Source organism: Eupeodes corollae, chromosome 2 (genome assembly GCF_945859685.1).
Source record: "Eupeodes corollae chromosome 2, idEupCoro1.1, whole genome shotgun sequence".
In the NCBI taxonomy this organism is placed as follows: Eukaryota; Metazoa; Arthropoda; class Insecta; order Diptera; family Syrphidae; genus Eupeodes; species Eupeodes corollae.
This window is the reverse complement of record NC_079148.1, coordinates 36,918,263-36,938,512: the sequence shown is the minus strand read 5'-3', so window position 1 is coordinate 36,938,512 and position 20,250 is coordinate 36,918,263. Positions and strand designations below refer to the sequence as shown.

The following is a 20,250-nucleotide window of genomic DNA, read 5'->3' as shown; positions in this document are numbered from 1 at the left end:
TCTATACTGTTAAATTTTTGCAATCCAAAGTACATAATATTATTATATTCCTCGAATACGCTCGACTGTTGGAAGTTGGAACTTAGAACCAGCAGTTGAGTGTTGTCCAGTTTGACGAATGGCGGTCTATGGGACTGATATTTAAATTTGATCGCGTTCTTCTGTTGGAATTCGTTGGTGCAATTTAGTTTTATTTGCATCGTGTCGTTCGACTGTGGATCGTGTCCTGAATAAAAAAAATAATTAATTTAATAATACGTCAAACTTATAATTATTATTGTTGTTGTTAACTAACTGATCTTTGCGTAAAAACAATAACATCAGCGACATAAGTTCATAGTGAATTTATTTCCGGTTGTTTTTTTGATATCTTTAGCAGCGAAAATTTTTATTTGTTGTTATTGTTGAAGGTGAATTTTTGTTTCCAATATGTTTTTGTAATTTATTGTTTGTTTAATTAATGTTTTTGTTTTGAAAATTTTGAACACTTAAGCTTACAAAAACACTCATAAAACATTTCAAAGTTGAAACATTTCTCTTACACATGAAAATTAAATTCTATAAAGAAAAGACAATAAACACATTTTATTTATAACTTAATCTTCTCGTTCAACAAAAGAACACATTTTTGTTAAAAAATATTGTATCAAAAAAAAAGTGAAGGATGTTAAAATTGGCAGCAATTCGTTTCGTGGTGTGTTGTGATATTGTTGTTAGTGGCTTTTATTTTGTTGCAATTTGAAATATTGTTTTATCATTATTTGATTAGTTTGTCAATTATCTACCTTTGGAATTTTTATATGTCCGATAATTTCTATTCTGATAAAATTTATAAAAAATATCGTATATAAAAAGTAATTAGATAATGATTAATTGAGCTTTATTGAAGTGTGTTAAATATGTCAAATTTTTCCAGTGTGACAATTTTTTAATATTCGTATATCTCTAATTTATAAAGAGATATAGTTTCAAAATGGACGGAGGGTGTGAAGGGAGTGTTAAAGAAGATACTCAATTTCATTTCATTATAATTCATTATGAAGCAGCTATGTAATAATTAGTGGCCGCTCGGCGAGGCGGTAACGTTCGTTGGCCAGAAGTGATAGATTACATACGATTGCAATTGATATTTTTTATTTTTTTCAAATTATAATTTTTGCGCGCTTATCAATCGTTTTTACCTATTTCAAAAGTTTTTATATTTTGATACGAAAAAGCTAAAACCACATCAAACACTTTGATATAACATGTAAAGGGGTAGATGACCGCCTTGCCGCTCGGCACCGCTTATAAGGAGGAAAATTTATTCGACTAAAATAGGAAACTATGCCGTCTGGAGAGAGTAGTTGAGTTATGTGTGTGCTTAAATTTTTTATTGTTGTATCTATAAATCTATTGATTATTTTGTACCTTGTACCTCGAATAGTAAACGTTCGCAATAACAATTATCTATACTTGCCAAAGTAAACAATGATGTGTGTTTTGCTTGTTTTAACTATATGAACGCGATGATTTTGAGAAATTTTATGATTTCATATTTTTACAACAACTCAACACTTTATATGCTTAAGATAGGCAATAACTTATAAAGTACATATTTTTAAAAATTATTTCGTAGAAATTGTGTTGTACAGGTGTAGTGAATAGATGAAACAAGATTAATTTCAGATGTGGATTTTTAACTTTTTATTGGTATTTTCATCTGAGGAAAATATATTGCTTTTGTAGTCAAAGGTTTAAAACAAATGAGGGGGTTCGTGGAGGCGTGTACTCCTTGTTGCTAAAATTAAGTCTCTCATTCCACCTTCCCAATCATTGTAGAGTGTTTGAAGGCGAAACTGTTGGCTATAAAGAAGTATTGTCCTGGTTTAAAGAAAACGTGATATTAAAATCTGATCTCCATATTTTTCATATCACTATCACTTCAAACTCTAGAATTGTCGATCATCTTTAATGGAGATCGCACAAAAGTTTAATATTCACCTTTGCTGGGTGCCATGTCATAGAGTAAGTAATAAAATTACCAGAACTAACTAAACTATGATACCACGTGACAGGTCACAAAAAACATCTGGCTTACACCAAATTTGAAGTGATTAAGGTGGTCTCTTACATGTCTTTCTCTAGCTCAAAAAGGCAAGAATTAGCTAGGCGAATTTTTCTTTAACCTCAATCATTTTAACATAAGCAGTCTCTCATAGAAAAATGAGTTATTATACATAGTTGGATAACTTATTCCATTCACCGAAACCATTGCATCATCCTAGTTTTCAAATAATTAAAGTCCATTACACCTCCCAGCAAGCTAAAAACCTCAGTGACACATTAAGAGTTTTAAGAATTTTCAACAATCATTCTTGGATTTTGCGAGCAAATCAGAAGAAAGGTTTCATTACTGAGTTATTGTGACAGCTGAACTTTAAAATTCTTAAAAACTAAGCCGTTATGCAAAAAACGATGTAATATCGTTTGCTTTATCGAAGGATCAACAAGGAATAAAAAATTCAAGTTTTCGTTGATACTGCGGGCATCAGCGACAATCTTCTGTTTTTATTTTTGAACGACTAGGGCCGTCTTTACCCTTTTGGGGGCCCTGGGCACTTTTCGAAAATGGGGCCCCTTTATGATTATATAAAATGTTATGTTATGTAATAAAGGCATACAGAAAAAAACCCCATAGATTTGAATTGATATTCATTCCTTTTGTTTTTGAGATAAATACATTTTTTTTAATTCATTAAAAAGATAATTAGTTATTGCAGCATTTAAAACATAAACATAAACAAAGTAAAAATAAAAACAAAAAATATCATCTTTAAAATCTATGCCTCTAAGAACGTCGCTTTCTTGACATAAGCGACAAAGATGACAATCTTTCTTGAATCATTGTAGCTCTGAGATCGTTTTTGAATCTTTTTAATTAAGAGAAAGAACGTTCCACACTGCAATTGGTCAACATCATACTGAAGAAAATTCTTAGTGTAATTTCAACATTTGAAAATTCATATTCAATTTCATTAGTTTTTAAAAAACTATAAAGCTCTACAATGTTGTCAGTTTTTTCATTTTCGTGTCAACTAATTTTTTACGTAGTCTTTTAAATACAGGCATTCAGCATGTAGTTCATCTCTGTACACATCTTCGGTGTAAAATTTAGCAAAAGATTTGCAGTTCTCTTTAAGTCTTCTGAATTCAGATTTTTTAATCGAAAAAAAAAGTCAAAACGTTGGCCAATCTTTGTCTATTTCAAATGATCGCCTAGTGTGTCGACAATGGAAGAAGGGATTCAATTTTAAATCTTTCTTTCCCAGTCAGAATTAATGAGAGTCCAGAGCCGTCAAAAAAAGTATGGCGTGAGCTTCTGCACCTAATCCTTTCCTAAAGGTCCTTATATTCGGAATCCTGGTTTTTTGTCTGCCTGATGAATCAAAGACCTGAGCCCAATTATAGATTCATCTATTGCACTCAGCAAATTTATTGCAACATCCAGGGTAATATTTTGGTTTTGAAATAAAGTACTTGTTTTATTAATTATTTGCAATACAGAGTTCCAAAGTTCTGTAAGTATGGTAAATTGAAGCTTGGACATTTTTTTGCCAAGACTAAATGCTTCCTCCGAAGCCTCTCGTGCCTGTCCTAAATCGTTCGCTGTAGACATCAAAGCTTCTTCAATTTCTTGATGACCTTTATGTAAGGCGCTTACTGCATCAGCTCGCGTCGCGTCGACCATCTTGTTTGAGAAAGACTTTTTAAAACTTTTTTTGGACCTAAATGAGCAGTCAATACACTCCATCGATGAGAAGATACCGAAAAGAAGTTATACAATTCTTGAATAATGTCAAAGAATTTGGTTGCTTCCTGAAATCTGTTATCAATCTGTTATCGAAATGTCATGATCCTCCAAAAACTTCAGTAATTGGAAGCTAAGTTTGGACACTAGGCATCAAAGCGCATTGAAATTTCTGTGTAAAACTGGATTTTGAAAATAAACAATGAATAAGTAAAAATTAAGAGATCGTAACTATACGTTGCTTGCTTTGTTTTATTAAGAGCAGCTCTGTTCTGAATTTCCATACAAACTAACATCATAAATTAGTGTATCATTAGAAATTCCTAAATCATAATAGAATAGCTAATTCCGAATTAAATAAATAATGACGACCTATTGCGAGCCTCACTTTTTGGGATTTCCGAAAAAATAAAAATTTCACAATAAGTCTGAACACATACGAATACAACGATGTTTGATATTCATAAATGAAAATGTTCCTTGTATTATAATTTCACAGTGTAGCTGCATTAATTGGGATTTCATGTTTGTGTCCACAGTCCGTTAAATCCACGGCACTTTATTGCTGAAAAATTAAATGGAAAGTCTATTTGTCTAAAATATGCAATTACTATGGAAAATTGTTAAAGATTCTATGGTCATTGGTAATGCCGAATTTTATTCATGAAATCATAATGTGAAACCATTTTTTGACTATGTAAGTCCCCTTTTCAGTAAGGTGTAGATAAGTGCAGGGAATAATGTATTGATTATTATTAATTACTTGCAGACGTTTCTCCTGCAATTGAAGTGAAATACGATGTCAGTTTTAGTAATTTTTCAATTCATTTTTTCTGTTGTTTAGGTTTCTTCTTTTTCTCGGATCCACATATGTACATATAATTTCGCAGGGAATGTGATTTAAATTGTTCAGAAAGGAAATTCTGATCATTCATTATGCATCTAAAATTGTATCGAAATATTTTTTTTAACCTCTATAGACCAATAGAGGTTAAGTAATGTTTCAGCAATGTGGGGGCCCCTGGTGATTGCGGGTCCCTGGGCCTGTGCCAAGTGGGCCCAGTGGTAATGAGGGGTCTGTGAACGACTAACGCGTTTTCAGTTTCAATTGTGCCAAAAAAGGTGCACATATGTAAAAGGGCAGTTTAAAAGAGCTTTAGTTTTTCGAATTCTATTTTTGTTGGTGAATTTTAACAATTGTAATGGGTTGTTGTAGCATAAATCGTTGCAATGTTAGTAATTGCATAATTTGAACTTGTCAAATGTGTGACAAATGCTTTAATACGGAGCTATTCAAAAAGAAACAATTTTAAGGAAAAACATTTATTTAACGTTTTAATTTTTTTCATGTCAAAATTCCTTAACTTAGAAAGGAAGTGAAAACAAAACATCAAAAAAAGTTCTTAATACTATTTTATACTCATTTGAATTGTTTTTAAACAACGTTAATTTTATTTGATGAACTATTAGATATCTATATCATTAGAAAATTATCTATTTGGATGACAATTTAAATGCAACATATATTTAAATGTATCTATACGTGCATTACATACTCAAGAAATGTAAATAAAAAAATATATTTATCAATCAAAACTTATCCAGTTCCTACCAATTCTACACAATGTAAAATATTCTTGATTGCTTCATTTAATTGATATGAATTAAACAAACAAAATATAAATTTAATTTAACTATAACTATAGTTCTTTCCTTTATGTGTTTTTGTATGTACATATAGAAATTAAATTGTCTGCATTGCTTTAAGCCGGCCATTGACACTATAGTTTTAATTTATGGAAAAGTACCACAACAAATACATTTAGTAAGAATTAAAGAAGAATTGGCAGTGACGAGTGTTCCAGGAGTTTTTGTAAGCTGAAGTGCATTGATTTCATTGTATAATTTATAGATACTTGATATGAATGTCATTTGGGTATAACTAGTTCATTAGGGTGTGGATTCTACAATACAATAAGTTTTTTCTAGCGAAATTTTAGAAAAATGTTAGAACGATAAATTGAGAAAGATCTCATTAATTTGAATTTTTTAAAAGTAAGCATTTCTATTTTGTGATTTTAACCACAGAAATATGATAGTTACAAGTTAAAATTAGTTGCATGAGTAAGGCCAATTTAGTAAGGTCCAAAACAGTCAGGAGTGCAATAAAATCCAGAATGATATAAGACTTTGTTGCCCTAAAAATTGTTGACAATAAAGTCAAAAACTAAAATGAAAAAAGAGACCCGGATACGACCCACACTGATAACTTCCCATCCCGTCTGTTTTCGTGTTGGGTGAAAAAAAAAGTTTGAGTTGAATTATTCTTACAAATTTTAAAATTACCAAGAATATTTTTCATATAAAGAAATAGTTTGGTTTGAAAATCTATCTTTGTTAAATAGATTTTTAGTCGAAAAAAATTGTTTACCAATTTTAGTAGCATTTTTAAAATTTAAGTAAGTAAAATTTTTACTTACGAGGTTTTAGTACTGTTTTTTTTGTCAGCTTTCAATTTTTTGTAAAAAAAAGCAGTCAATTAGATTTTTTTCAAAATTTTACTGAGTGTGACCAACAATATTTTTTTAAAAGATAAAAGTTGATTAAAGCCAATGTCTCAAAGTTTGGAATGATATTTGAGTCGAAAAACAATTTTTACCAACTTTTGTTAAATTTTCTTTTAAGTTTTTATTTTTTGTAAAAAAAACTGTCAATTCGATTTTTCTCAAAGTTTTACTGAACGTTGAAAAACAATATTTTTTAAAAGAAAATAGTAGTTTAAAGCCAATATCTCAAAGTTTGGAAAGCTATTTGAGACGAAAATCAATTTTTACCATCATTTAAAAAATTTTTTATTTAGGTTTTTGTTTTTTTTTGTTTGTAAAAAAAAACTGTCAATTTGATTTTCCTCAAAATTTTCGAATATTGAAAACAGTATTTATTATAATTTGAAACTAGCTGAAAGTCATGACCTAAAAGTTTTTAAAAGATATTTTGAGTCGAACATAAATTTTTATTAACTTTTGTTAAATTTTCTTTCAAGTTTATATTTTTTGTAAAAAAACTGTTAATTCGATTTTTCTCAAAATTTTACTGAATACTGGCAATTATATTTTGTAATAGAAAAAAGTAGTTTAAAGCCAATATCTCAAAGTTTTGAAGAGATATTAGGTTTTTATTTTTTGTAAGAAAACTGTCAATTCGATTTTTCTCAACATTTTTCTGAATGTTGAAAACAATATTTCTTATAAGTTAAAATTAGTTCAAAGCCATAATCTTAAACTATTGAAAAGATATTTGAGTCGAAATTCAATATTTACAAACTTTGAGTAATGCTTTTTTTAGGTTTTCATTTTTCATAAAAAAACTGCCAATTCGATTTTTCACAAAATTTTACCAGATGTTAAAAACCTTATTTTTCGTGGCACAAAATTGTATTGGAGATGAAATCATTTTTTGCTCGTAAAATTTTCAAGGTGACAATTTTTTTGTTCAGTTTTTTTTTGATTTATAAAAAAACCCTTAAATTTGATTTTTTTTAAATATACTTGTTTGGTCTCACGTTACAATATATTATATAAAATTTAATTCAAGTCTCTAGCATTTTTGGTTCGTAAGATATTTAAGGTAAATCAAAATGTTTACCTTTTTTTAAACTACTATGGTGCAAAAAAAACGCCCATGCAATTTTCTTGAGAGCCCTTTCTGCATCTTTCTGCGTTATTATCTGTATAACAAAATTTATTTGAAGTGAATGCCTTTTCTGGGTCTTGAGCTATGGACGCCGAAAAAAACGTCGCGAACGTACGTACGCACGCACAGACATCTTTCTAAAAATCTTTTATTTCGACTCTAGGGACCTTGAAACGTCGAGAAATTTCAAAATTTTCAATTTGACATGTAGGGCCCCTAACAATAACTTCCTATGGAAAGTTAAAAAGAGACTTCCCGCAATCGTACTAATCTGTCAGTTTTTCTAAAAGTCTTACAAAATATTAATAACAATATTAAAATAATTGCTAGCATAATACTTCAGTCGAAACCCATTTTTATCAGTTTTTGTTTACATAACTTTCGTGTTTTGGAAAAAAGCGGTCTATAGGATTTTTCTCAAAAATGAATTAAGTTAGCAACAATGTTGCAAATGATAAAAGAAGTTTGATTTCAATATTTGTTATTGTTCCCGAGGTTTTAGTCAAAATTAAATTTTAAAAGATTTAAGTTGTATATTTTGAAAGTTTTTATTTCTTGTAAAAAAATAACAGTACCTCCATATATTCTCATGATAGTCGCATCGAACATTACATTTTACCAATTTTGTGTAGTATTTTTTGTATACACGTATACAATTATTTTGCGTATTTTAATGTTACCAAGATATTTAAGTTGAACACGAATCAAAAGAACGAACCTATATTTTTTTGAAAATAAGCTAAATCATTTTTACTAAATTAACTCTAAAATTTTACTAAATCGCTTAAAATATTGTAATATTTGCTTTGAACTTAGTTTAACCTATTGAATTTTTTGTTGTTATGTTTTTCGCTTAAATTTCTATAAAATATCTGTTGACCGTTCTTTTTACAAAAACCAAAGTCTTGCCTGCAAAGTTCTATTATTGTCAAACTGACTTATTACAAATTATATCATTTACATTTACAAAATATTCATTTTACAATTTTTGCTTATATTTCTCATTGTTTGTGTTGTTGAATTTAACGAAATGTCAAAAACGTTCATCGTCTTAGAATGAAATTATATTAAATATAATATCCTACATTTCTTAAAATTATTGATAAAAAAAAATATAAACAAAAAATACATGCGTATATATTCTTGAACTTGATATTTATTTAGATGCTTGTTTTGAACATTTTTCCGAATGAAAAATTTTAATCTTTCTATTTTATTTTCAAGTAAAATACTACCTATAAATATATTTTGATAGACGTCATGATTTTTTTCTCTTATAACCAAATAGCTGTTATAAGAAAATTATTCATTATATTTTTAAACTATACATGCATCATTACATCTGAAGTTATTAATACACTATAATAATATACTTTACTATATCAAACCTGTCATTATTGAATGACAGTATCAGTTCTTAAATTACATTTTTATCTACATACACATACTCGTATAACGCCGGCCGTTTCAATTGTTTCCATTTCATTATCTTACATCCATTAAGTGCAATGAATTTGATCAATTCGTTATTATGCTTCTTTTGCTGCTCAAGACCTTGACTTTTTGAACGCTAAGATAAAATTGTTTCGTGTTGTTTTATTTTTGTATTTCTTTTATTTGTGGTATAATTAACTGTTGAATATAATTTTACTTTAGACCATTCATAAAGAAATGATATAAAACATTGGGATTTTCAGTTATAAATAAGTTAATATTTTGTGTGGGAATAAAATGATGATTTAGTAATTATAACGCCAACACTCTTCCATTCAAATAATCACAATGTTGCACAAAAAAATTAACATGTCATAAACAGTGCGTCATTGTTGATGCAGGGCATTCTTACAGAAAACAATAAATAAATACAATTATTCGCGAGATTAAAATAATCGCAAATTACACAATAATATATTGAGATTAATTATTGTAGAATGATTGTAAGACTAAAACATTATATGAAAAAATAAAGCGGACATGATTCGCTAGGCATACGCCATAAGTTTTCACGTCAGCAAGATTCATTAATTTAATACCACCAACAATAATCTAATCTAACAATAAGTGTCAAAAAAGCTCCCCTAACTAGGGTGTGTTATGTTAAGGAAAATAAATACTGAATTTAGTTAATTAGAACGAAAATTTACCGTCATCGTTGTTGACGGGGGACGACAAATAAAGTCTTCTTTAAAAATAAATATTAAGTAATAGTTATTGTCATGTCTCTAAAAATTTGTTAATATTTCCTTTTTCTAATTTGTGATATATAATTATATTTTTTTAGGACTTATCTACATAAATCGATTGTGATTCAAGCCACCTCTACACACTCAACATTAAAATGAATGAAAATGACAAGAAACAAAATATCGACCATACAAGAATTCCACTTAAGCTTGATATTCACAAAGCCAATTCGGTGCCAAAACCTCCAAGACTGAAACCAGCCAAAAAGAAGAAACGTCGCGATAAAAGTGATTTGGGTGAGAATTTTATTGCACCAGATGGCGGATGGGGTTGGCTAGTTGCCTTTGCATCTGGAATATGTATTGTAAGTGTGATTATAAGTTTAAGAAGAAGAAAGTGTTTTTATTTATATAATACTCCATTTCCATTAAAGTGGGACATTTTTATTTATTGAATACATTGTGAAGTCGAACAAAATTGTTATCTTCAACTTTGTTTGATATTATTTTTTGAGGCACGCGTTTTCAATTACAACCTTCAATAATTTAAACATATTATCTCGGTTAAATCTTAAACATCTTAAACGAAAAAGTTTACTGGAAATTATAAGTCGCTTAATTTTCTTTTGAAAATAATTAACAACTTCTCCTAGCTGCTGATTGAAAACAAGTTTTATTTTTTAGAATATAAATCTGTCCTTATGTACACGTACGTTGGAGACAATTTTTTCGTTATAATAACACCGAAAGATGTAGGAAATACTTTCAAAAAATTAAGTGAGTGTTTTTTTTGCTATAGCAAATTGAAAACAAAATTGAACCTTTTCGTTGACCCACAATACCAAATTAGTATAATTTTGAAAAAAAAACTGAAAAAAATGACTGTCAACTCAAATATTTTTCAAAAAATAATTTCCAAAATAATTGTATGCATTGAGAATAGCATTTTGGACATCTGATAAAATTTTGAGAAAGATACAAATAAAGAATTAACAAGTTGGTGAAAAAGAAAAATATTTTCGTCTTTAATATGTTTTCAAAAGCAAAGATATTAGCTTTAAACTGATTTCATCTTATAGAAAACATTGTTTTTGGCATTCAGTAATTTTTTTATAAAACCAATAATCAGTTTTTGAAAATTGGTAAACAATTAATTTTGATTTCGTAAATAAATGAAGATGTTCACTTCAAAATGATTTTATTCTATGCGTAATTTTGTTTTTAAAGTCTTGTTATTTTTTGTATATATGAAATAAGAACTTTAAAAAAATGCTGCTTAAATTCGTAAAAATTGGTTTTCCACTTAATGTGTCGTTAACTTTTTTTAACAAAACACGAAAACCTTTAAGAACAACAAAACACTTATAAGATGTGGTTTTCGAGTAAACTATTATGAAAACAAAGACACAAAATTAGTTTAAATTTTTCATCTCACACAAAATGTTGGTGTTCATATTTTGCTAAACTTTAGATAAATTGACTGGAAAATATTTCTTTAATGCGTTTAGTACAAAATAATCAAAATAAAAAACAGCATTATTCATATGTGTGAAATTTGTTTAAAATTAAATAAAATACGTTCATATTTTATTTAAAATACCTTTTTTAACAGTAACATTAGTTCTTAATAAATTTTCATAACAATATTAAACAAAACAGCAAAATTAAAAAAAAGAGGCTGGGAAAATTGAAGGTTTCGTGTTTTGTTAAAAAAGTTGTCAATTGAATTGTTCCTAAACATTTAAAAATTACCAACTATATTTTGAATATAGTGAAAAAGTTTCAAATTATACTTTTTTTTAATGAGATTTTTAGTCGAAAACCAATTTCAGTCGCATTTCTTAAAAGTTTTTATTTCTTACATAAACAAACACAAATCGGATGAATGAAATTAATTTGAAGTCAATATCTTTTATTGTACACGAGATATCGAGAACCAAACATCACACACTTAGATGAGTTTTTACTCACCGCTTAAAAATGTTCTCTAATGTTTTGTAAAGGATGCTAACAAAATTTAATAATTGCTAAAAATGACAACTTTAGCTATCAAATTATTTAGAAAGCATTTCAAGATTCGAACGGTTGTCTAAATATGCCATATTTAAGAGCTAAAATACAATAGCTTAGAGAAAGAGAAGAATTTTGAAATGATTCTTCCATTAGTTCTAGAGACAATAAAGATTTTTTTGAGGGGTACCCTTCTGCAGCAATACGAAAATATGTTTTTGTTGTAGAAAGAAGCCAAATTAAGTACAGACAATTTTGAGAAAGTTTCAGAAAATTCACATGTTTGAACCAAAAAATTTGTGTGGGGACTGCTGTTATTTTTTGTATTAATGAAATGATAAAAACTCCCTACACTAATCAGCTGAATGTCTAAATTGCAATCAGAACTTGTTTGGACTGTAGGGGTCAGAAAAGACAGACAGACGGAAGGAATCTAGGTACCCACTTTTTTCGACTTCTCTACCGTCGTAATGTCATATTTGAATAAAAACTCTAGTTTGAAATTGTTTACTTATGCAAAACTTGCTATATAGTTCCTATATGTCGCAGTAAAAATCACTTCAATAATCACTATTTACGTGTGTCCAAAAAATGTAATAATAAAGTTGAAGGATAGCGTAAGAATTCAAAGGCAACTTAACATAAAATTGATGATCTCTTATTCAAGGTTTCTTCTTAAGAACTTGAATAATTGCTCTTTTTCTTAGAAACATTTCTTATGAAAATAATTTAAAGCATGACTAAAGTTTTTTATCAAGTTCTAAATTGAGAGAAAATAAAAATTTGAGTTGTTTTTGACAGCAAACCAATTTTTGATAAATGTCGTCAAATTACTAATAAATCTTTAAATGAAATCTTTACTTATACAACTTAACTGTTTAAGCTTTTTGGCTCATATGACCCCCCCCCTGGATCGTCAATTGGTCAAAAGTTGATGAATTTGTGCTGTGTTTTTGGAATAGGGCTGAATATCCTATTCTAATTTTGTACCTGGTCCAATCTCCAGTCAAAAGTAGTACCTTTAGCAACAAAGTTTAAGGAAGTAAAATACAAATGTTGTTTTCATATAGAAAAAAATAAATAATTCAAAATATAATGGGGGTCATATCCATTGACGCAATACGATTAGTTTTGAATTGAAGGGAATTCTTACGAAAAAGCAAACAAATTATCTCCCAGGGGGGGGTCATGACCCCTACGACCCCCCCGTGGATCCGCCATTGTATTGATCTTAATATTCAATGGATTAATCATTTTGATATGAAAGTGATCTCCTTACCAACACATCAGCGGGTATTGTAACGCGTCATATGAACGGTGTGTTTCATATATTCTTTGTAGTTTGCCCAGTATTGTGTCGTGTAAGTACAATATCACGTGTTTCCAAGTTTTTACATTAAATGTACGTTCATGTGTTCCAGCTGGTCGTTTATCTGCTCTGATCACAACTTTATAGTCATCACTTGGCATGCGCTCTAAAGCAGTCTTGAACAGCCTGACCAATGCATGATTTTCATAAAGCATATCCTGCAGATCCTGGATAATTGCTCTTTTTATAGCTGTGTTGATCCCTTGACGCCGGTCAAGTTGTTCTTCCATGAAGTATATTTGCAAGAATTTATGCTGTGCATCTTCTATAGGTTGCAATGATCCAATGCAATGGAAAATCTGGCCTTGAATCTGTTAAGTCACAACCATAGTTATAGTTAGATATACAAACACTTTTTTTACAAACACTTTTTTTTCAAATAAAAACATGCCATTTTTATTTCAGAGACAAATACAGAAATCTAACAAACTACACTTCAGATTTTTTTTACAATGATAGAAAATAAAGTTTTTAACGTAAATTACCTTAAATGTCGGATGGATTATATCCGTGTTCTTCGAGTATTTCAGCCCCAAATGAAGTCATTTGGAAACAGACATTGTATTTTTGAGTATTCGCTAGAATATGTCGTGATTTTAGTGTTTCGTCATAAAGCTGGGAACATAATGGCTCCGGTGGCGGGACCAATAATGGCAATTTCACTTTACCACTAAGGCAGCACAAACAGGCGTTTCACCAGCAAACTTCAATGCTTGAGCAGTGCTGGCAAACAACGTCCATTGGACCAATGCAAACTAAACGATGCAAGCTGTAGTCGATGGTGCAATCATACAGAAACGCTGCTCGATTCAAATCAATACTTGAACCATTTCTTCTTGCACTTTGAAGATTATTCCTATACGATAAGCTCGACGATTTCTCGTTTCTAACCTAGCCGTTTCACGGGCTGCCTCTCTTTGCTCTTGTGTTTGATAAGCACGAAATAAAGCCCTTCTTTGATCAATACTAACGGGGTGCTGTTCTCGTGCAATTTCTAGTTCTCCATCAGATAATTGACTCACCATACTCCGTTGCCTAATTGCATTACGGCTTCGCTGGGAAAGATTAGATCTTGTAGGACGGGGCATTGTTATTAAAATGTGCACTCGCATAAAATCACCTAATATAATAACAGTGCTTGAACTTTCGAGACATAGACAATAGCTCAAAGAGTATATAACCACTACGTATGAATAGCTTATCAAGAAAAATCATAGACAACCTATAAAAGGACAATTTTCGAGAATTAAAAATTAAATAATTAATAAATAATTTTCAAAAATTAATGTCTAAAACAAACAAATAAAGAGTACCTGAACTTGGTATATATTTTACAAAAATACATTTCTGAACGCACACATGATGTTTTCAGCAAAAAATAAAGTTGTGGCTTAAAGGTCTCAGCAACGAGGCCATAAGCTCCAAAAAAAAATAGTTTTTACACTATTTGATAGGATTGGATAACAAATGTTTGACATGTAATAAACAAATCAGCATCTATTGAAATGATTAAGTATTCATTACACATATCGAGTTTTCATTGTTTTTAAGATGTATTCTTTTATTCGGGACGGAAAAAAATCCAACAAATCAAAAACCATGGCAATCGGTGCAGTCGTTCTCGAGTTATAAGTGTTGTAACAAGCGCGACTTTCTTTTATATATATAAGATTTATTAAATTTTGAAAACAATGTTTTCTGTGAGATACAATTTTGATTCGAAAGTAAATTCTTTCAAAGTTTTAGTAATGTTTTTTTTGTAGGTTTTAATTTTTTTTATAGTATAGTTTTTTAATTTATAAAAATAGGCGTTAGTTGGACTTTATTTTCTAAAAATACACTTGCCTGGTATTACGTTACAATAAATAATATAAATATGTATATGGTACAAAAAAAATATAAACTCAATTTTTTAAAAGTCTTTTCTGCATCATTCTGTACTATTATTTGTACCACAAAACCTATACGAAGTCGATGTCTCTACTGGTTCCTGAGCTTTCTACAATGAAAAAAATTCCCAAACAGCACACACGCACGCACAAACATCTCTCTAACAACATTTTTCTTGGACTCTAGGGGCCTTTAAACGTCGAGAAATGTCAAAATTTTCAGTTCAACAAATCGGACCAATTACAATAACTTCCTTTGGGAAGTTAATAATTGTATGCTACGAAGAACACAAATTTTGATTTCTAAATTCCTAAACCTATAAGAAAATACCAAAGATTGATTTTTGACCTGTAATTATAAGAAGAAATTGTGTTGTGTGTGAAATTGTGTTTTCAAAATTATTTCGGGTAATTGGCAGACAGGATAGACTGGAATAAGTTACAGCAGGAAGGCCAAATTCTAACTCGTTTCAGCTTGAATCCCTTACAACTTTTTTAAATGTTGTTTTACTTAAGTTTTTTTTGCAAAACTAAAAGTTTATGTTCCCGACGTCTTTCTGTGTCTTCAGAGTGTTCCAAAACTGAAAACTTTACCTTTACCTTAAGTTGTAATAAAAATGAATACTTTTGTTTTTGAATTGTTTTCTGAAATCAAATCTTTCTGTGATAGAAAATTGTTTTCAATATTAAAATAAAATCAAAAACAAAATATATAATTGCTTAATTTGTATTTTAATTTAAAACGGCAAAACATTTAAATAAATGGTACGCTTAGGTGAACAGTCACACTTTAAATGTTTTGTTGAAGTCTTTTCTTTTTTGTATTTCCTATTTATGTATCCCTTATCATGTGAACCGGAGTGTTAATAAATGTATTTTTTTTAATATATTGCTAGGTATTTTGGAATTTGTCTTTATTCTTTTTTTGTTATTATATTTTCTTATTATTTCCATCTTCTAATTTCAGTTAGTCACATTTCCAATAATGCAGCAATTTGGCATATTATTTAGAGATAGATTTAAGGAAATAGGAATAAGTAGTTCACAGATGACAACTATAATTAATACACAACAAGCTGTATCTGCATGTACAGGTAAAAAGAATAATTTAATTTTTTTAGTAATCTAAGATCACAATGATGACATCAGCTATGGTTATCATAACAATTAATTATTTAATATAATAAAAAATACGGAGTTTTTAAATTAATAACTTTTGCTAAAGTAAGTCATGCGTACAATTTATGAATTTATATCTGTGAAGCAAAGGCCGTCCATAGTAGTTCACACGGTATTATGGCGTGATTTAAAAATCCAACTTATTATGTCTTTTAAACATATTAATTCGAATGCCATCTACTTTACCACAGGTTAAACAAAAAATTAAAAAAAAACATAAGACATTACAAATAATTGTGGGTGTAACAGATTTCAAACGATCATCCCAATTTTTATTACGAGTTCTTGCATATTGTTTTTAAGGTGATCTTTCACTTAAGTCATCAAAACAAAAACTGCACTTGTGCACGGTGCCTTAGTTATTAAATCATCATAAATACTTTTACTAAAAAGTACAAACATTTAAGTTCAATGAATATGATTCGAGTTTTTTTTCTTGACATAAGATTTTTGTTTAAGGTACTTGTTAAAAACGCTTTTCATTTCAGGTCTCTTCAATGGTCCATTGTTTCGACGTTTTTCTTACCGACAATGTGCTATAACTGGGGCGTTCTTAATATTTATTGGTCTATCCGGAACAGTCCTAGCTGACTCCTTTATTTTATACCTTTTGACCATTTCCGTAATTTATGGTAAGTAAGATAAATTCGTTTGTAGTTCTCATATTAAAAAAAAAAAACAAAACTTCTTCCATTATTTCTGCAGGCATTGGACGTGGTCTTATGGTTTCATCGTCTTCGTTAGCTGTCAACACATATTTCAAAATAAAAAGACGAGCTGCTACTGCGTATCAGTTCACCGTAGCTGGCCTGGGGCCCATCGGTCTGCCGTACCTCTCTACATTCCTTATGACAGAATATAGTGTTTCTGGAGCTGTTCTATTCTACAGTGGTATATCGCTTCATAATCTGGCTTGTGCGTGCATTTACCAACCTGTCAAATGGCATGTGAAAAAACCCAAGGTAAATCTCGAGGCTGGGCGAAAGATGTCAGATATCGAGCTTGATCACCATCAGATACTCGATCATGCAGCTGATCCTGAAACGCCTATGATGGCAAGAGCAAACGACGGATGGTATGGCTCGAAGAATACTCTGGAAAGATTGGGAAGACGTCATAGTTCGGTGGGGACTGTAGTAAGTTACAAGATCAATGATGGTACCCCGGCTAACACACCAGCAATAAGGCCGAGGACTCCAAAGCTCTCAATTTCAATGAGCAAACCTCTGATGGAGCCACTCAGAGAACTTCCTCTCCCAGAGGAAAAACAGTTCCTGGAAAAGTCTCCCGAAGAGCAGGATGATGACGATAAACAGCAGGAAAAGAAACTTTCCATCTTCGAGAGAATTTCGATATTCTTCGATCTCGATCTTTTGAGAGATTTCACATTCGTCAATCTGGCTGTGGGTTTGACTGTAATAAGTTTCACTGAAATCAATTTCGCCATTTTGACGCCGTTCATATTGAATGACTTTGGATTTGATAATAGCCAAATTGCTGCCGCTATGTCAATGTTGGCGGCGTGTGATATGGCAATACGGTTTTTGATACCTTTCATAACGGCGAAGATGAAATTTGACAATAAGGTCTTCTTTTTGGCCGGTATTGTGGGAATGGCTTTTGGGAGAGCTATTGTGGCTCATAGTAGAAATTTTACGGTGGTTTTGATCGCATTCGGTTGGATGGGTTTGAGTAAGGCAATGAGAGTTGTCTTTTGGAATCTTATAATTCCTGGATATGTGCCGCTGAAGAGACTTCCTGCTGCAGCTGGATTGCAGTTACTCTTGTCAGGAGTATTTACATTGACTTGTGGACCAATAATTGGTAAAGTTTATTTTTTAATCAGTAATTTTTAATTCGTATCATGATCATGACACATATTAGGTTACGCATAATTTAGTCAATTGTTTAAAAATGAAGTATTTTAAATATTGTCCTTCAACTTTTGACCAAAATTAAGAATGTTTCAAAATTATAGAAAATAATATTTAGTTCTTTGACATAAAAATTTCTATTCCAAATTTCGTGAGCCCAGATTTAAATTTACATGATTTTAATGTCATTAACTTTGACAGCTTTCTTAAAATTAAGTTTCTCCACAAATTTAAAATAGTGTTTAGTTTTGTATAATTTGGTCCGAAAATGTTGAATTTTATACGTTTCGAATTGTAATTCTGTCTGCTACTACTTTTAGAGCGACTATACATATTTAAATTTAATTATTTCAAAACTGTACAAAAATTAGAAGCCTTATAAAAATGGTTCCAATTTTCGTTTTTTTATGTTTTAGATTATTAAATTTCAATTTCTGCTAAATTCCAAGAAAATTGGAGTTTGAATCTGCCGCTCAAAACTTCTTTTCATAATTTCAAAAAAGGTGTTTAATACCATGAAATATTTCAAATGCCCATTGTAAGCAGATTTTAAAATGTCTTAATACGAAATCTTAAAGCTCATAGAATTTTTAAAGAACCAAATTTTCCGCCTCAATAATTTTCTCCTAATTTTTATCATTTTTAAGGTCTTGTGAGGGATGCAACTAATTACACATTTACACTCCATTGGATGAATGCGATGTGCTTCATGGTCGTCATTGCATGGTTCTTAGAAGATTTTTATAAACAAAAGAAGAAACGTGAAAAAGTATATGAAGAAGAAGAAGAAAACGAAGCAGTAGTAATACAACAAACAACTGAAGAAATTAAATAATTGTTCTTTATAATAATATTTATATTTTTTGTTTTGTTAAATATTTCTAGTTAGGTGGATTAATTATTATCAAGCTCAATTTAATTGGGATTTTCCAAAAAGTTCCATCAATTTTGTATGGATAGTCTTAGAGATAATGTAAATAACACTGGTCAGCATAAGTATTTCAAGATTGGATATAATTTGCTTTAGAAAAATAATAATAAGCTGTCCAGTGTAGTTCTTTGTTTATTTGAAAAAGACTGTTGAGTTTAAAATTCAAAAATTGCGGCTTCATAATGCTTAAGTAAAGTATTTTTGTACCGAATAAATGACTTTGAAGATTATGTTTTGTGCATTTTGTTTCTAGGCGCGGAAGAATTTAAGTATTCAACATAAATTATGTTGCATAATTCTAGGAGGTATTGGAAATGTGCACAATTGTTCTGAAGTCAAGTTTTTAAGTATGACTACGTACATACTCGGAATTTTATAAATTTATTAACTTTATATTCAAAACACAACAAGTAATTCCGAGATTTGAATTAAATTAATTACGACGATAGTTTTCATTAACCTGTAAAATATAATGATTTGGCTAAATCACTTAGAAAAGAGTGTCTAAGAACTTGTATTTAAAAAATAGTTGACTTAAGAATATCTACTTATCCTTTATTTCAAATTTTAATAAAAGTTAATTTCCATACTGTTTTGACTTTTTCTGTTGAAAACCATTTTAGCATAAATGGTTTAGGGTTTCTTTCAGATTTTTGTAAGACAGCTGCAACTTATGAAGATTTTTCGAAAATTTGATGAAGGACTATGTATACTTCAAGCGAATATTGAAAAAAGAGTTTTTAGATTTTGATTAAGATCGCTTATTTAATTGAAAAAAGCTACTCAATGAAAAAAAACTTCAAAAACCCCTTATGTATGTGTTTTTTGAACTTTTAAAAGGAATATCTCAAAAACCTTACGTAATGAAAGTAATTTTAGAGTCGGATTTCGAGGTTGCTTTGAATGACATTTCTATTATTTCATCCCTCCAAAGAGCAAATATTTTGTTTGTTGACATTTTTTTACAGGTGCACTAGAGCTTCCGTTTGCAGTCACATTACTTTACATTACGTTTTTTTCCTTACGGTTGTCAAACGAAACGTGAGGTCGAAGCTCCATTGTGATAGCATGCATTGAATTCCTATGGCTGAACTCGTAAACGTCAGGCGAAGCCGAAGCTGAAGCGTGTTTGTGTTTCAGCCATTAAGGCAATCAAAACCAATTGGAAAAGTGTTATTTGATTGTCAAAAATAAAACCTTGTCAACCAGTTTTATAAGTTTTAGTTGCATCACATCATCATAAAGAAACCTCTTATTGAATATTGTTTTTGAAAAAACTGTCACTTTTGTTATCTTAAAAGTTTACATCAAATGTTAGGAACGTCGCTTTTT

The 20,250-nt window shown here is 29.9% G+C and overlaps 1 protein-coding gene and 1 long non-coding RNA gene across 3 annotated transcripts; one reads left to right on the top strand and one right to left on the bottom strand.

The window, feature by feature from the left end:
* Positions 1-87: 87 nt before the first annotated feature.
* Positions 88-1,355, bottom strand: LOC129945428 (uncharacterized). Its single transcript, XR_008781494.1, has 3 exons — positions 786-1,355; positions 296-558; positions 88-226 (listed from the first exon to the last, which is right to left on the bottom strand). It is a non-coding gene; the product is annotated as an uncharacterized LOC129945428 (long non-coding RNA).
* On the top strand, positions 109-19,508 carry LOC129945427 (uncharacterized). 2 transcript variants are annotated; one of them, XM_056055180.1, is made up of 6 exons: positions 109-410; positions 9,765-10,031; positions 15,902-16,028; positions 16,602-16,745; positions 16,819-17,937; positions 18,635-19,508. In XM_056055180.1, exons 2-6 carry the CDS (start codon positions 9,822-9,824, stop codon positions 18,820-18,822), a joined length of 1,788 nt encoding a protein of 595 aa, XP_055911155.1. In that variant the 5' UTR covers positions 109-410; positions 9,765-9,821; the 3' UTR covers positions 18,823-19,508. The 2 variants fall into 2 exon arrangements, with proteins under 2 accessions (XP_055911155.1, XP_055911156.1); XM_056055181.1 differs by lacking the exon at positions 109-410 and adding an exon at positions 9,550-9,684.
* The last annotated feature ends 742 nt before the right edge of the window (positions 19,509-20,250 follow it).

Coding starts and splice junctions, on each gene's coding strand:
- LOC129945427 (XM_056055180.1), top strand. CDS start 9,822: ATGAATGAAAATGACAAGAAACAAAATATCGACCATACAAGAATTCCA. Junction 10,032..15,901: donor TTGCATCTGGAATATGTATT/GTAAGTGTGATT, acceptor TTCTAATTTCAG/TTAGTCACATTTCCAATAAT. Junction 16,029..16,601: donor AGCTGTATCTGCATGTACAG/GTAAAAAGAATA, acceptor TTTTCATTTCAG/GTCTCTTCAATGGTCCATTG.